At 41.1% G+C, this 17,486-nt stretch overlaps 2 protein-coding genes across 2 annotated transcripts in view; both read right to left on the bottom strand.

Annotated features, from left to right (window-relative positions):
• Window positions 1-2,377: 2,377 nt before the first annotated feature.
• On the bottom strand, window positions 2,378-9,969 carry LOC108785042 (uncharacterized protein KIAA2012 homolog). The gene is made up of 5 exons (XM_018554020.1): window positions 9,843-9,969; window positions 8,115-8,317; window positions 6,726-6,898; window positions 5,479-5,698; window positions 2,378-2,595 (listed from the first exon to the last, which is right to left on the bottom strand). Exons 2-5 carry the CDS (start codon window positions 8,162-8,164, stop codon window positions 2,430-2,432), a joined length of 609 nt encoding a protein of 202 aa, XP_018409522.1. The 5' UTR covers window positions 8,165-8,317; window positions 9,843-9,969; the 3' UTR covers window positions 2,378-2,429.
• Window positions 9,970-14,732: 4,763 nt separating this feature from the next.
• The window catches only part of LOC108785035 (uncharacterized protein KIAA2012-like), a 124,952-nt gene continuing 122,198 nt past the window's right edge, over window positions 14,733-17,486 (bottom strand). Inside the window, exons 20-22 of the mRNA XM_018554012.1 lie at window positions 15,967-16,054; window positions 15,049-15,205; window positions 14,733-14,738 (exon numbers count right to left, since the gene is read on the bottom strand). Coding sequence (XP_018409514.1) covers window positions 14,733-14,738; window positions 15,049-15,205; window positions 15,967-16,054 — 251 coding nt within the window. The remainder of the gene's footprint in view (window positions 14,739-15,048; window positions 15,206-15,966; window positions 16,055-17,486) is intronic.

The following is a 17,486-nucleotide window of genomic DNA, read 5'->3' as shown; positions in this document are numbered from 1 at the left end:
ATCAGCTCTTCATCTGTGATGGGGTTCTCCAGGGTAGCTATAATCTGGGGGGAGAGTGTTGGCATGTGTGAGTCTCTGATGTACAAGTCCGTGTTATTGGTCTGCGGCGTGTCTAGGTTGGCCTGGGGATGTGTACGAGGTATGTTGTACAAGGACTGGTATTACAGAGTATATGGTATATGGCTGGTATACCGATCGTTGGTATGGAGGTGGAGGGATACCAGGGAGGCCCCTGGTATGGGGCAGGGGGCCCCCCCAGGAATTTGTGTTTGTCCCCTTCCATGTAGCCATAAAATAGGCATTGTCATTTTTGAACTCCTTAATTCCTTATATTCCGTAATAGACAGTCTATGACGGCAGGTTGGCACTGGGATTACTTGTGGGGATGTACACTGTTGTAGTTCCCATGAGTGGAAAGACAATTAGATTTTTGTTTTCCAGCAACCACACAAAGCTAAACTACTAATATTGTATTCTCTGTGTTGGACCTCCTATGACTAAATTTACTAATGTTACTTGTAGCTTAGGTGTGCATTGATGGATGTCTAGCTAAAACTTTGGGTTTACCTTGCATCTAGAACCACTTAAATTTCCCCTATTTCCGCCTCTGGTCAATGGTGCTGCCTCAGACAGAAGAGTGAGTGGAAATGTCCCCAACAGGAACACAGTAAAAAAAAAAATGTTTTAGCAGAGTGGGCAAGGGTTAGTGCCTCTGCTCTAAAGCGCCAGTTACAAGGCATTGTTGCCATAATGTGCAAGTATTATTTTTGGGCAGACTTACATCTAGGTTTGCCCTGCTTCAGCACTGACAGGTCCACACTCTTCCTCACCACTCCAGCTGCCACCGTTATCTTAGGCACTTCTTCTGGGTCCAGCATCTTTCTTCTTCAGCCATTTGGCAGCTACCAATGTTGAAATTCCTGTGCAAGTACTGTCCCAACTCCATTCTCTGCATCTTGCATCTCCGCAGGCACTGTATACTAGAAAAAGGAGTTGCTAGGAGAAAGGGTAAGATGTTTTTGGGGAGAAAAGATTGTCTCTTCTACCAAAAACCTCTACCTCCTAGCAAGTTTTGTAATTTCAGGTTTTGTTCCACTTTAAATTATGTATTTATCTACTTGATAGTTTGCCCATAGCATTCGAGTACAACCTGACATGTATGACCTGTATTAATATAATTGAGAGTAGGATAGAAGATCAGTGTCATAAGGTTTGATCTGACACTGGCCTGGCTAAGTCTCTAATAAACAGAATACCACCAAATAGAGCTGAATTAAAGGACAACTATGGGGTCAGGGCTTTTCCCCATCGTTCTCCTTAGGGTAACGGGAGGACACAAACTAGCGTCCTCCTGTCACCCTAGGCTCAGTATACCGCGAGCTACAGCTCGCGGTATACTGAGACGCCGGAGCGGATCCCGACATCGATGTCGAGATCCGCCCAGCTGCGTGAGTGATAGCTGGCTCTGCCTATCTAGAGGCAGAGCCAGCTGTACCCACCCCCTCCCCCATCCGTTCCGCCAGTAAGCGCTGGCGGATTGGAGCGGGGAGGGTGGAATCCAGCCCCTCCCCTGTCACGCCAGAGAGCTGTGACAGGATCGAGAGGGGAGCGAATGCCTGTATATGTTCGCTCACCTCCCGATCTACTGAGCCGACCTGTGACAGTCTCATTGTCTGGGTGTCTTTAGAAATGACTGCATTCTAGGGTTCCACTGCTTGCTTAGCAGGTGTTTGTGATCCTGTACAAAAATGGAAGTTCTTAGATGATATTTTCATCCAGTACCAAAATGACAATAAGACACACATGAAATAAATATGTTTAGTGCTACAGCCATTAACATAAGTTACAAGTCATACACGATTTTAAAAAATATGCATTTGAAAGTAAATCTGGAAGTATGTAAAAGTATTTCCTTATAGCTTAATTGATAATACATTCCACGTTTGTTTTAATTCTAAAGGAGCCACAGTCTGAGTAGAAAAGCCGGACCCCTGCCAGCATGCTGTAGAGTGGGACCCTTGCTCTCTGGAGAAGCAGTGGTCTCATTGCAGATGTCTGATATGTTCCCTGCTGAATCGGACCTATAGCTCTGCAATCAGAAAAGCTCATGCTCCTGTCTGTTTGGAGAGCTCTGACTCAGCAGAGGGCCTGTCTGACTTCTGTTTCCACACAGAGCAAGGGTCTCACTCTGCAGCATGCTGGTAGGGGGCAGGCTTTTTTTTTAATGTACACTTAAGGGCTTTGTGCTCTTTTTTGTTTTCATTTACCTGGAATGTATTTACCAAATTTAAATGAAGAGTTCAATTGGGCTTTAAAGCATGGAATAATTCTCAATAACAGAATATTGGTGAAAAGTTCTTAAATGCTCCATTTATATTATTTTGCTTTCTTTGCTAGTTTACATATTGTCTTTGTTAAAGCAAAACTTTCTAAGCTAACTCTCCTTCCACAGGGAGTGGCAGCCCAAGTAGTTCCAATAACTCAAAGTAAGAGAACACCCATGGTCTGGAGACACCCTGGGTCTGATCCATGCCAATAGACTCCTTCATCAGTCCTGTGTTAAACCGCAGTTGTTGCTCCAGAGCTGCTGTCTGCCTGTTAGGAGGAAAGAAAAAACATTGAGTAAAGGCAGAACAGTGTTACATTTGTACATTGTGGTACTAGGGACAATCCAAAGATGAGTTTGGCAAAATTGATTAGAGCAAACTTTTATGAAAATCTAAAGCAGGTTTTTTTTTAACCCTTTCACCACCAGGCCCAGAATCCCATTTTTCACCATAGGTGGCCGCACCATTTTTGCTTCCCTTGCCCCCCTCCACTACTCTCTGTGAAAGTTTTTTTTTTCAGAAAGCACGGGGCCTGTAGAATAAAAAGTTGGCGTTACTTATTATTTTATTTATGTTCCATGTTAGATGTTTATCAAACAATATTTTCAATAAAAATACACTAAGATTATTAGGGCACATAAATACAAATAAGTGCATTCGTGCTTGGACACTCTGACGGTACAGGGGACGTGGTCGTCAGAGTCTTGTCTCCTAATAGACATTCTGGAACATTCGATGATCTGGCTGTCTCTGCAGCGTTGGACCAACCTGCTGGAGGGTCATTCAATCTGGATTCCGTCGGACAGTACCACGATAGAGATGTACATCAGCCATCATAGGGAATTAGTCTCGCCATGGCAAGAGAGGTAAATCGAATCTTGTCCTGTGCAGAACTTCACATTACAGCCTTGTCCACCATGGACATATGGCAGACAGACCCAGGGGAGAGGTACCTACACCCAAAGAAGTTCCAGAACCTGTGTCACAGGTGGAGGATGCTGGGCCTAGAGCTCATGGCTTTCATAGTCAAAAACAAACTGGATAGATTTGTCTCAAGGTACAGAAATCCTCTAGTAGAAGCATTGGATGCTCTGGTGGCTCTTTGGGATCAGTACACCCTGATCTATGCTTTTCCTCCCCTTAAACTTATTTATCATCTACTTCACAGGATTGAGATGATCCTCATTGCTCCAGACTAACCCTGGCAGATATGGTACGCTGACCTGGTAAGATTTCGAGTGGATGCTTCATAAGCTTTGCCAGATTGTCAGGATCTGTCTCAAGGATTGATTTATCATCTTACTTTACGGTCGCTAGCTTAAACAGTATGGCAGTTGAAGTCCAAGCTTTGAGAGACAAGGGTGTTTGAGTCTGTGATTACTTTGATGCTAAAAGCTAGGAAGGCTGCTTCCCTCAAGGTCTAGCCATATTTCACTTGGTGTGAGTCTTGGGGATTTCTCCCTAGGAATTTAATTGTGGCACAAGTCCTCTTCTTCCTGCAGTTGGGTCTGGACCTGTGTTTGGGCCTCTGTACTCTCAAGGGTCAGGTTTTTGCCCACTCTGTTTTGTTTCAGAAACTGTTGGCACCTCACACTTTGATTATCACCTTTTTGTACAAGGAGTCTCTTGTGTAGATGCCCCTGTTTGTTCCCCTATGACTCTGTGGAAGCTGAATTTGGTTCTTTGCACTTCAGAAACTGATGTTTGAACCCACCAGTGACATTCCTCTCTATAAATTTACCCGCAAGTCAGTATACCTTGTTGCCATCACCTTTGCAAGGCAAATAACTGAACTGACCTTTCTGGCAAGAAACCTTTCTGACTTTGCATAGGTATAAGGATTTTTTCAGGCACACGATTCTCCTTTTGCCATCCTAGATGGCTGGAGAAGCATGTGCTGGCTTCTCGTTCCACCATTTCTAGTTGGCTTAGGCAGACCATCATCCAAACTTATGGTCTTAAGAATCAGGTCCCACCCTTTTCTATTAAGGGACATTCCACTATATCTGTAAGTGCTGCTTGGCATCAAGCAACTGTTTCTCACATTTGCAAGGCTGCCACCTGCTCTCCTGTTCACGTATTCTCTAAGTTCAACCAGGTGAACGTGAAGGCCTCAGCTTATGCACGCTTCAGGTGCTTCAGACAGCTCTTTGAGCTGCAGGTGGTCCCCAGGTCTCTGTTTTTTCTCTGGACTTTTTTTGCCTGTGTTTTGTTGACTTGTTTGTGCCTCAATGGATAAGAAAGACAATGTTTATACTCATTATAAAATCATCTTTTGAAGGACACAGGTTCCACCCCTCAGTGTTTATGATCATGTTCTTGGTACTGCTTCGCTACTAAACTGAGGCAAGCTGGTAGTAGGAGTTATCCTGGGCTGGACTACAGTTTTTCTGTTTGCCAGTGTCCAGTCCTCTCATAGGAGATAGTATTGCCTGAAGATTCCTGTGTCCCTCAATGGACCTCCAGAAATTGATTTTACGGTGAGTACAAAAATCCTATTATTTCATAACATGAGGTTAAGATGTTTATCTTCTGCAAGACATGCTGCTTCACATACTGGTTTTAGTCACTCAATAAAAACAAATCAGGGCCACATTTACATTACTTACATGTGACATATGACTTTACAATAAGTTGGCAAAACAAATATATAACTAACATAGCTGGGTGCATTATGAGGAAATGAGGGCTTGCTTCACCCTGCACTGACATGCATTTTTTACAGTGCTGCATTGTTTTTCACAGCAGGAACCAAAACATCTCTTATGTAGTCCTAATGAGATTGAATTAATGAGTGAAATTTATCAAAACTGGAGCAGACAGAATCAGAAGCAGTTGCCAATTGCAACTATTCAGGTTCTCTCGTTAATTTTCAAAGCTTAATTGAACAAACTGAAGAGAGAAGCTGATTGGCTTCCAAGGGCAACTGCTCCAGATTCTGTCTGTTTCAGTTTTGATAAATTCCCCCCAATGTATCTGACTTGGTCATGTACAGTATTTGTATTGTCCTATATCAATCTCTAGAAAAGCACATTCATGTTTTTGTGACTGGTAGATTTGTAGATGTATTTATAGTTTTAATGATATTCCAAACCATGTAGTATCCCGAACAAGCCTTAGAATGATTGTTGTACTGAATTTAGCCTCTTACCTTGCCAATAGATGAGCTTGTCTTTGAGCTTCTTCCATTATTGCCTTGGCTTCTGCCTCTGCAATCAGCCTTTGACGTTCTGCCTCTTGACTGGCTTGTTCCTCTCTTTCCCGTTTCTTCCTATGGTATTCTTCACGTTCTTCTGCTGCCATTTCTAAAAGATGCATACGTTCTTCTGCATCTAAGCGCTCCTGTTCTTGTTGTCTCTGGCGTTCCAGTGCTGAAAGCGTGGGGTATAGTTAGATTACAGGATGATCAAACGATTTCTACAGTAGCACACACAAAGGAGCTGGAACTTCTGGAGAATGGTTATCTTTATATGGCAGATTTGTTGGTAAATGATTTGTCCATTATAATATATCTATTATCGTTTTTGATACAAGAACTACATCCGTAGTAATATACTTAAACTAAAATGACTTATGCCTTAAGGGTATATTGCTTCATACAAGCAATCCCACTACTTACTAGAAAGGCCAAATATTTAAGTGTCAATCAGCCACAAGTTCTGGTTCAAAAAACTAGAAAATGTCCTAATTCTGTCATTGTGCTGCTTCAGACTTGTGTGTGGCCTGATCATAGAACAATCATAGAAGTTAATGGCTTCACGCAAAACAACTACCATATCCTTCTTAAAGCTATGTTTATGCATATTATAACTTAACTGCCACTGCATTTGTATTTCCTAAAAGATCAGCCTAAAGCTGGCCACACACCTATATTACATTTACCAATGACTTTGTAGTATTAGCCAATCATTCCATTCAATTTATCTCCTATCAGGAGGTCCCTCACACTACATAACTGCTGGTAAATCTACAGGAATTTGTACAATCAGATCATTATATGTGTGACCAGCTATGGCTTGTTCATTGGTTGTGTCATCCCTAGCTTATTATATTTCTTAGGTATTCCAGCAGTGAGATCTCCTTACCCGAGTTCCCGCCTAACAACTCCTTGCTGTATTGTATTTAATGTATGCAAATATGTAAATGTATGTCAATTAAAACCAAGAATTTTGCTTAAAAACCCCCAATCATAATGACCATGGATGGTTCTTGGAACTCAGGTGCAAAGATCCCACTTACGGAATCACTTACATAAAAACAGATAATTCTGCTCATTAGCATCTTCTTAACATTACAATACCAATTTTCAGCAGACTGACTTATATGCTTCTATGTGGTCTTGTTCTCATCAGACATATTTTTAGTGTTGATACACAGTACTGTATATTCCCACATTACCCTGTCTCTCCAATTCTTCCTGCTGTTTCCGCCTCTGAATGTCTTGCAGTTTCCTCCGATATTCCTCTTGCTGCAGTCGTGCTCTCTCTAGTGCTTGCTGTTCCAGCTGCATCCTCCGAGCCCTATCCAGCTCCTGGCGCTGTCTCTCTTCTTCCTCCTGCTGCTTCCGATTTCTAAAAAGGCAATATATCCTTATTGTAAGGAATCATCTTCTCTGTACTAGAATGCTCTAATATCTGGTTTTATACAATTAAAATACTATGATATGAGGGAAACTAAAGGTACAGACTTTGTTTCACAGAAATAAATGTATAGTCCGATGAAAATAATTATATACGAGTTTGTTATTATAACGTTTCTATGTGTATTTTGTGCTTGTATTTGTACACAGGCTCTATTTTGCAGTAATATGCAAATGGTTCTTCTATATAGTTGCAACTCAAAATGCAAGGCTATAAATCCTTCAGCTAACTGAAACTGATGCACTTCCCTTATGTCTGATATCTCTACAGTTATTAGCTGATTATATATATATATATATATACACATCTAATTTTTTTTTGGCTTGGTTTATATTTTCCTTCGTTATTTTCAGGATTAACAAAACATTATTTTTTTTTCAAGTCAGTATGAAAAATCCTGGCTCCTTTTTACAAGTTTTACTTTAAAAACGAATTTATTGTATAAAATCAGTTGTTTACAGAGTTCAATAGCACAAGCTCAAATTTACACACACAAGACATCTTTGTCCAAGTTTTTGATCAGAAAAAGCAAGCCTTAATGCAGGGGGCTGCTGTGCTGTCACTTTAAATGACCCATAGTACTCTGGGGATCCTTTAATTTATAAAACGTATGACCATATAAAAAAAATAAAGTTGGCTAACAACTATTACAGCTTTTCTTTAAGAAAGACTGACTCAAAGTCTAGACAAAGTGTAAGCATATGCTGATTTAAAAAAACAACATTCAATTCACTTGTGTATTCGTAAATGCTTAAATGTATTTTACATTATTAACTACATTAATTAAAATAATATAAAATTTAATACAGTGCTTCTGATAGGGCGGGCTAGATTTAAAAAAAAAAACAGCTGAGTAGGATAACATTTTCTTGGCAGGATTAGACCGTTCACATTTGTGTCATTCAACCATGTATTTAGCTGTTTGCCTGTACTTACACTTTAATACAATAACAAAAATAAAGAAGAGGAAACCTGTAAACATTTTAAAGCTATAGCAAATGTACCTTAGGCTGGACACTGCAATAGCACCTTAAAACATGTGCTTACTTTAAGAAATTCTACTTAGTTGAAGAAAAAAAAAGTTGTAACTATGGTAGCAATAGAGAGCACTTAGTGACAGTACCACCTTTTGTGTAGATATACTGACCGTGTTTCCTCTGCTCGGCGCCGCTGCTCCTCTTCGAGCTCTTCCTTCATCCTTTCCACTCTCTCTTGTTGCTCTTTCTCCAGCCGCTGCTGCTCCTCGCGTTCTCTCCTCTTCCTCTCCACTTCAAGCTTTCTTCTTTCTGCTTTCTCTGACAGGTCTCGAGCTCTGGTTGATTTTTGTTGATGGACGGAGCTGGTGGTGGTCTGGACAACAGACATCTACAGCTTAGTATTTTACCATTTTTACCTTTTACTGATAAATAATAATGATAAATTGACTTTGTTTCTGATGCTGTGCAGACAACAATCACTAATTACACTGTACAACAAATATTTTCAAATGTTTTGCTTCCTGAAAACCTTTTGGTGATTATGATAGACTCCTTTAAGCTGAACTGAAGTGGTGTTTAATTGCATAATGATAATATATATAATGCATAAATTACTATATATATCTTTGTTGGGTGAACAAGTGTTGGCTGTCTACTGGTTATGGAATTCCCCCACTGCCTGCTGTCGGCTGTCCAGAAATATGGCACAAAGCCTTTACTGAATTCACTGAATAATTTACAGTTTTAGATGCACCAATGCGTATTAGAGGCCCAATAAATCAGTGAACATGACTTTTTCTATATGCTTCTATGTCTTTCTCCTGGTAAAATTCAAGTTCTTTGAGGGCTCGGACTGATGAGAATGTGTAAAGCTTTGCGTAAATTGTCGTCGCTATATAAATACCAATAATAAATAAGTAAATGAAAATGCACATGGGTGAACACCATTGGTGCATGACTGCACAAGCAAACAAAGCTCTCACAAGCACGACCCACGCTCTTGTCTTGTAATGTCTCCATTTATTTCATAAAGCATTCAGCAAACTGTTGGCACTATATAAATCCTGTAATATAATAAAAATAACATTTGTGTGAATGGGGGCAAGAACATAAAAATCGTATTGCATTGTGTAAATGTTCTCCAACCTTTCCACAACACAGTTCAATGGGATGACTTATGCTGGGCACACACCTTACAACCATCGCAAGACTTTTGTCTTGCGATGGTTGTAAGGCAATTAAAAAAAGTGCGATCTGCCTATCTTGGACAGGCAGATCGTACTTGCGATGATCTCAAGCCCGCCCCGCTGGGGGGCGGGCTTCCGATGACTGCAATGCCAAACGGGCTGTGTGCGCTTGCGCACACTGGCCTGTCCGGCTTTTATCTTACGAACATGCTACACACCCGCCGAAAATCGTACGATTCTCGGCAGGTTTTCGAACATGTTCCTAAGATAAAAGTCGTGCGACCTTACAGTAGTAGAGGTCGAATGGCTTCCACACACCTTACGATAATCGTACGATCGCGGGATTTCCCGCGATTATCGCACGATTATCGCAAGGTGTGTGGGCACCTTTTGGAACCTTAACCTATGTTATGCTATTTATCATGGTTTTATTTTCAAAGTGAAATGATTTATTATACAAGGTAATGCTGTGCGTAATATGGCACACTTTCTTCTTAGTTCTTTCTGTACTGCCTGTGGTTCTGCTGTGAGTTTGCAAAGACATGCAGATTGCTGACTGCCCCTACAACCTTTGATTTGTTTGTTAATAATTGTGTAAAAAATATATCAACCAATACTTGAATAGGCAGCACATGGATAGTCCTCACAACTAATTTTGTTACATTTTACATACAATTATTTATCTAAACAGGGTGAATGCCCAGCTGTTACCTCTGATGACTCGCTGTGAGCATACTCATTTTCATTGGTAGGATTTGTCACCCCAAGGGTACTGAATGTAGGCTTATGAGCTGTCTTTTCTCCATCCTGGCTGGAAATATTGTCTGTGACCCCTGTGTCTGTGTCAGTGGGCAGATCTTTTGGCTCTGTTGGAGAGGGGCTCCGCTCCAGGTGTTCAGTAACTACGTAGGAGTCTTCACTTTCATTTTCAAAGTCATTCTCTTCATCTTCTGGCATCTCATGAAGCATTTCCTGAGTCTCTTGGATGGTTTGTTGTCTTTGCACTGTGCCTGAGGACTTCTTTGGATAAGATATTTCGCTTTCTGCTTTCTTATCTTTGTGCTGCCCTGTAAAATGCCCCCCAAAAAATACAAAGTGTCATGGGGATAGAGAAAAACTATTATATGTTTAGTCTGTTTTTATTTCCCAGATGCATTAGTCAATATGTAAGTTATGGCAATAGTATGGTCCATGTTATGCACTAATAATGAATGTTACAAACAGATAATAAAATATAGATTATATATATATATATAAATAAACAAAACAGCCCCGACCCATTGAGGCATGGACTAGACCTCTGAAGGTATGCTAGGTGGGGCCTTCATGGATCGGACTTGTTTTTCCAGCACATGCCACAGGTGTTCGATTGGATTGAGATCTGGAGAATTTGGAGGCCAAGTCAATACGTTCAACTCATTGTGTTCCTCAAGCCATTCTTGAACCATTTTTGCAATGTGACAGGGCACATTATCCTGCTGAAAGAGGCCACTGCCATCAGGGAATACTGTTTCCATGAAGGGGTGCACTTGGTCAGCAACGATGTTTAGGTATGTGGTACATGTCAAAGTAACATTCACATAAATGGCAGGACTCAAGATTTCTGAGCATAACATTGCCCAAAGCATCATGCTACCTCTGCCGACTTGCCTCCTTCCCATAGTGCATCCTGGTGTCATCTCTTCCCCAGGTAAGCGATGCACACACACCTGGCCATCCACATAATATAAAAGAAAACATGATTTTCCAGGCCACCCTATTCCATTGTTCTGTGGTCTAGTTCTGATACTTATGTGCCCACTGTAGGCACTTTTGACAGTGGATACAGGTCAGCATGGGCACCATAACACGTCTGCGGCTACACAGCCCTATACCCAACTAACAGCAATGCACTGTGTGTTCTGACCCTTTTCAATCGGAACCAGCACTAACTTTTACAGCAACCTGAGCTACAGTAATTCTTCTATTGGATCGGACTACACGAGCCAGACTTCACTCCCCACATTCATCAATGAGTCTTGGCCACCCATCAACAGTTTTCCATCCATGGGCCACTTTTGGTAGGTCCTGACTACTGCAGACTGGGAAATCCCAATGGGGCTGTAGTTTTGGAGTTGCTCTGACCCAGTCGTCTAGCCATCACAATTTGGCCCTTGGCAAAGTCGCATAAATCCTTATACTTATAGCCCATTTTTGCTGCTTCTAACACATCAACTTCATGGACAAAATGTTCTTTTGCTGCCTAATATATCCCACCCACTTCCAAGTGCCATTGTAACGAGATAATCTTCTATTATCTATGTAAATCTAAAACCTGCTGATTTATTAGTAAACAACCTCATCGTTTAACAATTCATAAGAATAATCCGTGACCTCATCACTGCATTTCATAAAAAGCAGGTTCGATCAGGTCCCGGGAGGAGGTGTAATGCAGACATATACGTCACATCCTATCTTCTCACAGTGCTTCTATGAGAAACTATAGTTCTCATCATGCCATGGGAATTGTTATGAATGGGTGTAAATGTGGGTTTGATTGTGGGGGTGTACATTAAGCAAGTAAACATGGACAGTTAATGAGCTTGTGTACCCAAATTGTCCTCAGTATATGCCAAAATTCTATTCACTATATGAAAAAAAAAGTTTTACATTTACTTTCAAGCACACTTTGCTTGCTCTTCACAGTCCAATATTGCATCTGGCTGTGAGGATGGGTGCTTACACTGAGCCAATGGATCATGGGTGCAATGCTCTGCCTCCTGCAGATTCTTCCTCTTATTCATGTCAGTACCGAGATACAAAGGGGGTGATTTACTAACCTTAACACACGCACGCACTAGGTGCGTGTGATTTTCACACAGCAAAACGTATTTATCAACCAAAAAGTCTCTAAAAGCATATTTCCACTAATGCCATATATGGAAAAATCATGCACATGATGCATATATAATGCTGCTTCACAGTTTAGACAAAAATGGTTAGCTCATGCATTTACATTCCTGCATTCATCAATGCAAGCAACACAACATAGAGCTAATTTACACAACATCACCTTGCAAATTCATGCTTGGCTTTGCACAACTCACCTGCTGGGTGTGTACACACTACAAAGGTGTTTAGATTCCACCCATAGATCATGCTGGGAGGGAACACACTACAGAGGTGTATACATGTTCGTGGTGTGTTTATAAGGTTAGTAAATCAACCCCAAAGACTCAGTAATATGGACAGGAGGAAAAATAGATAGACTACATGTGCCGTGATGTCACTACAAGTGCCTTGATGTTACTACAAGTCCCTCTGCCACAGTAGCTGATAGGGAATATAGTGTCTCCATTCACAGATCCTGTTAGGGGATGCGCTGTGACTAGGGATGTTCAGATACAAGTACAAGTCCAGATACTTTTCCAGCTCCAAGACTAGACTAGAGAAAAACTAAAAAATTAGGAGGCAGCTGTCGTTTTTAAGGAGCATACGGAGCTCCTGGGATTTTTGCATACCTGTTTTAATGTATATCTATTTTTTATAAATATATATATAAGGGATGCACCAATACCATTTTTTCAAGTACAAGTATCAGTACTCACAAATGCACGTACTGATAAATTTTTGTTTATTGTGATGTGACAGTTTTTCTAAAACAATAAAGACTAATGATTTCGGCACAGTGGTGGAGCGCCAGAGCTAGGTCCCCGTTGCATCCCTTGGAGCTCTCATGAAAATGCCAAAATATCTGAACTGGTATCTGAACATCCCTAGCTGTGACTATATTTCATGTGACACCCATAGCCTGTAAGAAATACAGTGCTGAAGTGACAAGACCATTGGGCTAGGATGATAAAATGCATAGTGGCCATCAGTACTATAAAGGAGGCTGAGTCCTATTAGGGGAGCCGAGGCCAGCAAATCAAGAAAAGAAGTGTGCCTTCCTCACTGCCATTCTACTATGCTCTTCAATGTGCATTGTATGAACTGTGCACAGGGGGCTCCTGGGCTATTGGACTGGAAAAGTAAATTAACCAGACAAAAAAGTTCCAGGCTGCCTTGGTTCCATTTGGATCTTTGAGTTATACTTAGTCAAATGTGACACAACCTCATGATGCAAAGTGTCTGAGAACTTATTTATATTTATAAAAACAAAATCATACATTAAAACAGAGATGCACAAATCCCATTAGCTCCGTGTGCTCCTTACAAATGACTGCCTCCTAACTTTTGAATTTTTCTCGTCTAGTCTTGGAGCTCTAAAAGTATCTGGACTTGTACTTGTACCGAGTACTGTACTTGGTATTGGTGCATCCCTAGTTGTAGGTATAGTAAACAGTAAAAATTGAGAAGTCAGGAGGTCTGTTCACATTAGGTCTAACTGTAGATTGTATCTCCATCAGTGGCGTCACAAGGGGGGTGCGGGGTGCATCCCGCACCCGGGTGACACCAAAATGACTAAAAGGCATTTTGGTGTCACCCCCTTCTGAAAAGTCGGGCGCTTGGTCATGGACCGAACGCCCGACAGTATCAGGAGAGAGAGGAGGGGACCCGGCGGCATACGTTATCCCGCCGGGTGACTGTCACCAAGATGGCACGCCGGCAGATATCAGAAGATCGCAGCGTGTGCGCGATGACGTAATCGCGTGATGTGACGTCTCGGCGAGTGGGCGGGATGGCACCCGGTTACCGCTCCGGGTGTCGCCCAGCCTCGGGACGCCCCTGATCTCCATTACATTTTGAATAACTTACCTACTACAAATGCAGCTTTGCCTTCTGTGGCAGATCCCTGAGTTGATTTCTTGGCTGCTTTGGTTTTACTTTTCTCTGGTTTTTGAGCCTTTTCTGGTTTGCTTTTCTTCTTGCCCTTCCCCTTTACAGCCTCTTTTCTCTATGAAGTAACAACAGCAACCACATGAAAGTTAAAATAATACAGGAATGCAGCTGTATTTGTGTAGGTCTTCTCTTTATGTTAATGACTATTGTAAGTCAGACATATCATTCATGTACTACAAATAAATATAAATACAAGGACTACAAATAAGCACTCTCCAATTCTGGTAAAAGAACAGAAACATAAAATGATTTTCCAAAAAACTAAAACAAATCTGTGCTTTGCCCATTCATTCTTCTTGTTGACTGTATCCCTGTTGGGGGGATATCTCCCCCAACAGGGACACAGTCAACAATAAAAACCTGACGTATAATCTAATCATTCCCCACTATATTCCAAAACTAAATTAAATGTTTTGGGTGGAGTTAGGCTTTCCCCAATTCGTTATCTTCATTTTGTGTCACTAGGAATAAGTGGTATATTTCCACTAGTGTGTGGTGGTGATTTCATCATTCCCACCATAATATACATTGCAGAAAGGAAAATGCCTGGGTCCTGTTGTTCTGTCCTTTAATTGAATCCTTGAGGACCGTATTAAGGAAGCTGTTATCGCTTCAACACACTATAAATAAAGGGTGCTGTGGTGACACCCTCTATAGTATGTCCCCTCTGGAAATCATTAAACCTGGATAACTGAGAACAGCATGTGGCAAAAAAAGGGGTAATAAAGAGGATAGTTCCGGACTAATGGTGAGCATTGCAGCCTCAGCTACTTTTTATTTTTAACCCTGCCCGGGAGAACATTTTAATTTAAAACCAGAAGATGAGAGCCCTAGAGGCTACAACTTTAAACCATGGCTTTAAGCAACTAAGGCATCAGACCTCTGTGAGGCAGGTTTTTCAGACAATACTGTCTGCATGCTTAAGGTCACTGGCTCACTAAGTGAAACTTGGATAAAGATGTCTTGGGTTTTGCACCTTTAAAAGTAAGTCATCAATGACACATCCCATATTTCTCTCCTAACAAGTTTAGTTTAAAATCCTTATAATTTGATGAACATACTAATTATATTTAATGAAAGCTGGCAATATACTTACTGCATTGTTGGTAATTTCTTCTAAGAGCACCATTTCTTCTTCTTCAGTCGTTTGCTGCTTTCCTGGTGGACTCTCCTGTTGTGTGACTTCTGCCTGCGGATTAAGGCCAGACATCTTCTCTTTTTGCTCATTTGTTTCTTTCCCTACATCTTTGTTTCTAAGAAGAAATTGCCTGGTTATGATGGCTAAGAATCTCAACCATGGAAAGTTACATTTCAAAGACAATCCTGCCGCCTACACGAACGGTTACATTTTGAAATGATCTCTGCCACTAGACTATAGACAACAGTGCAAGGTATTTAATACACATATGTGACTTTTCATTGTGGTAGTGAGCCTAATTTGGTTTATGCTAACATAGCACTAGTGGCTCAGGAACTGTGGAACATAGGATGCATTTGCTCTTGCATCTAGGGGGCCCATTGGGCTTATTTCAGCATGTTCAAACATCCTCTTCTCTCATAGCTACTGCCTTATATTTTGCACCAAGGCTCAGCTGTCTCAGACTATGCTACTATCCATCAAAACTGTGCCACTCAATAAATAAGACAAAAGAGCTAAGTGCAAATCTTGTTAATATGGCCAGTGAGCCCAGGCATATTTTGATGGGTAGGTCGCTTTGCCAAGGCCCCATGTTCACTACTCACACATCTTAATAGTGGTACAAAGGCCCACAGGATTAGTGGCCAGCATGATGGCAGTACTGTAGGACAAAGGGCATACACCATTCTTTGGCCAAAGTGCACTGGTGGTAATACTAGCAGCCATTAGTATTATACTACTGCAGAATCATGTCTATTAGCAAGTTTATCCACGCCAAAGGACTGCTTTGGAGTGGAATTTGCATCATCGTTATGTGGCAAAATAAGAGCTTAAGGGGACTAACATACATGCTACGTATTGATAACCATCACTCACATTTCATGGATTTTCCTGCCTTCCTTTGGAGAATTTGCCTTTGAAATATTGTGATCCTTTTGTATTTTGGTTGCTTGTTTTCCTTTACCTACAATACAAAAAAAACAAGAAATATATGTATCTAGAGGAAAACCCTCTTTAAAGCTGAACTCCAGACAGACTCAAACTAGTTATATATTATTTCAAATCATTAAAGTGAAACATACAATTCTTCTTACTATGTCATCTAACAGAAACTGTGCATAGAGGCTGTTATAAGCTCTAGCAATCCCTGTGAGTTGGGATAGAAATAGGTATGTTATTGGTTACTTTACATTAACCTGTAATACAATCATTAAAGCCTATCTCCAGGTTAAAAACAAAACAAAAACAACTTCCTTTGCAGTGGGGCTGCCCCTGCACTACAAGGGTAGCTGGTTGTTAATTTCTAGGGGACCTGTATAAAGGATTTTTATATTTCTCATCTGATCCCTGTTCTTACAGTCTCCTGGACTGGCGCTTACAGCCTCTTCCTTCCTCTGCTCCAGCAGTCAGAGGCCCTCTGACGTCATAGGCCATAGTCCTGCATTACACAGTAGGCGAGGATGCCAAGGGGCAGTCCACAAGCCGGAGCATAGGAGGGACAAGGTAAGTGTCAACTGCTGGGAGATTGTATCAGCTAAGTAAAAGTCCTTTACACAGGCCCCCTATACATAAATGAGCTGTTAACCCGTGCAGTGTGGGGGGTGGCACCACTGCAAGGGCAGTTTTTTTTTTAAATCAAAAATCGGAATATCCCCTAATTAAGAAATCCCTTTCTCAGAGTTGGTTTAGTAGACAGTTGGTTTAGTAGAGAGATTCCAAATCTCTCACTGTGGAGACCCCCACTTGCACCGTTGCTGCTGACTGCTGTTTCAATGTGCGGCCGCACATATAATTTTTCTGCAATCTCAATCAAAGTTTGCGGGTCAGTGAGAGCGCCCAGAAAGGGGCAAGGGAAGGGCGCTTACATCGTTACAGCCCTACCAACATACCCCTCTCTCTGAATCCTAAACCATTGCCACAGGATACACTCTTTGAAGTGAAGCATTACTCAACCATCTAGCGCTGAGGGATTCGAGCAGGACTGTCTCTCCCTAAACCGTATGAGTTGTGAGTAACTTTGGATACTTTGTATCCGTACATGAAACACAGTGCATGTATTTATATTAATTAGATCTTTTCCACACCAGCAGGCTTGCAGATTCTCCGTGTTACTATTTATTACTGTTTGTTCAAGGGAAGTTTTTTAATTGATTTTAGTGTTTTGTTATGGATGTATTGTTTTCGTCTATTCCTGTTTCTTTATAAATAAATGAATTTTCTAATTAAATTTACATGTTATACCTGTCTACTAAACCAACTCTGAGAAAGGGATTTCTTAATTAGGGGATATTCCGATTTTTGATAAGTTTTGTCGAAACCCTGGAGTTTGGTGTATCATATTGTTTATTAGAAGTTTTTTCGCGTAACTCCTTATGCTCCCCTGTTTGCTGTAGAAA

The sequence above is a fragment of the Nanorana parkeri genome, unplaced genomic scaffold (genome assembly GCF_000935625.1).
Source record: "Nanorana parkeri isolate BGI_ZX_2015 unplaced genomic scaffold, ASM93562v1 scaffold139, whole genome shotgun sequence".
Classification (NCBI taxonomy): Eukaryota; Metazoa; Chordata; class Amphibia; order Anura; family Dicroglossidae; genus Nanorana; species Nanorana parkeri.
The sequence above is the reverse complement of the archived record's forward strand: the minus strand, read 5'-3'. Positions and strand labels throughout refer to the sequence as shown.

Excerpts from the sequence above, each read along its gene's own strand:
- LOC108785042 (XM_018554020.1), bottom strand. The coding sequence starts at position 8,164 with ATGAAGGAAGAGCTCGAAGAGGAGCAGCGGCGCCGAGCAGAGGAAACA. Across the intron at positions 6,899-8,114 it reads CGCCGAGCAGAGGAAACACG|AAATCGGAAGCAGCAGGAGG; the intron begins GTCAGTATATCT and ends TTGCCTTTTTAG. Across the intron at positions 5,699-6,725 it reads GGAAGAATTGGAGAGACAGG|CACTGGAACGCCAGAGACAA; the intron begins GTAATGTGGGAA and ends CCACGCTTTCAG.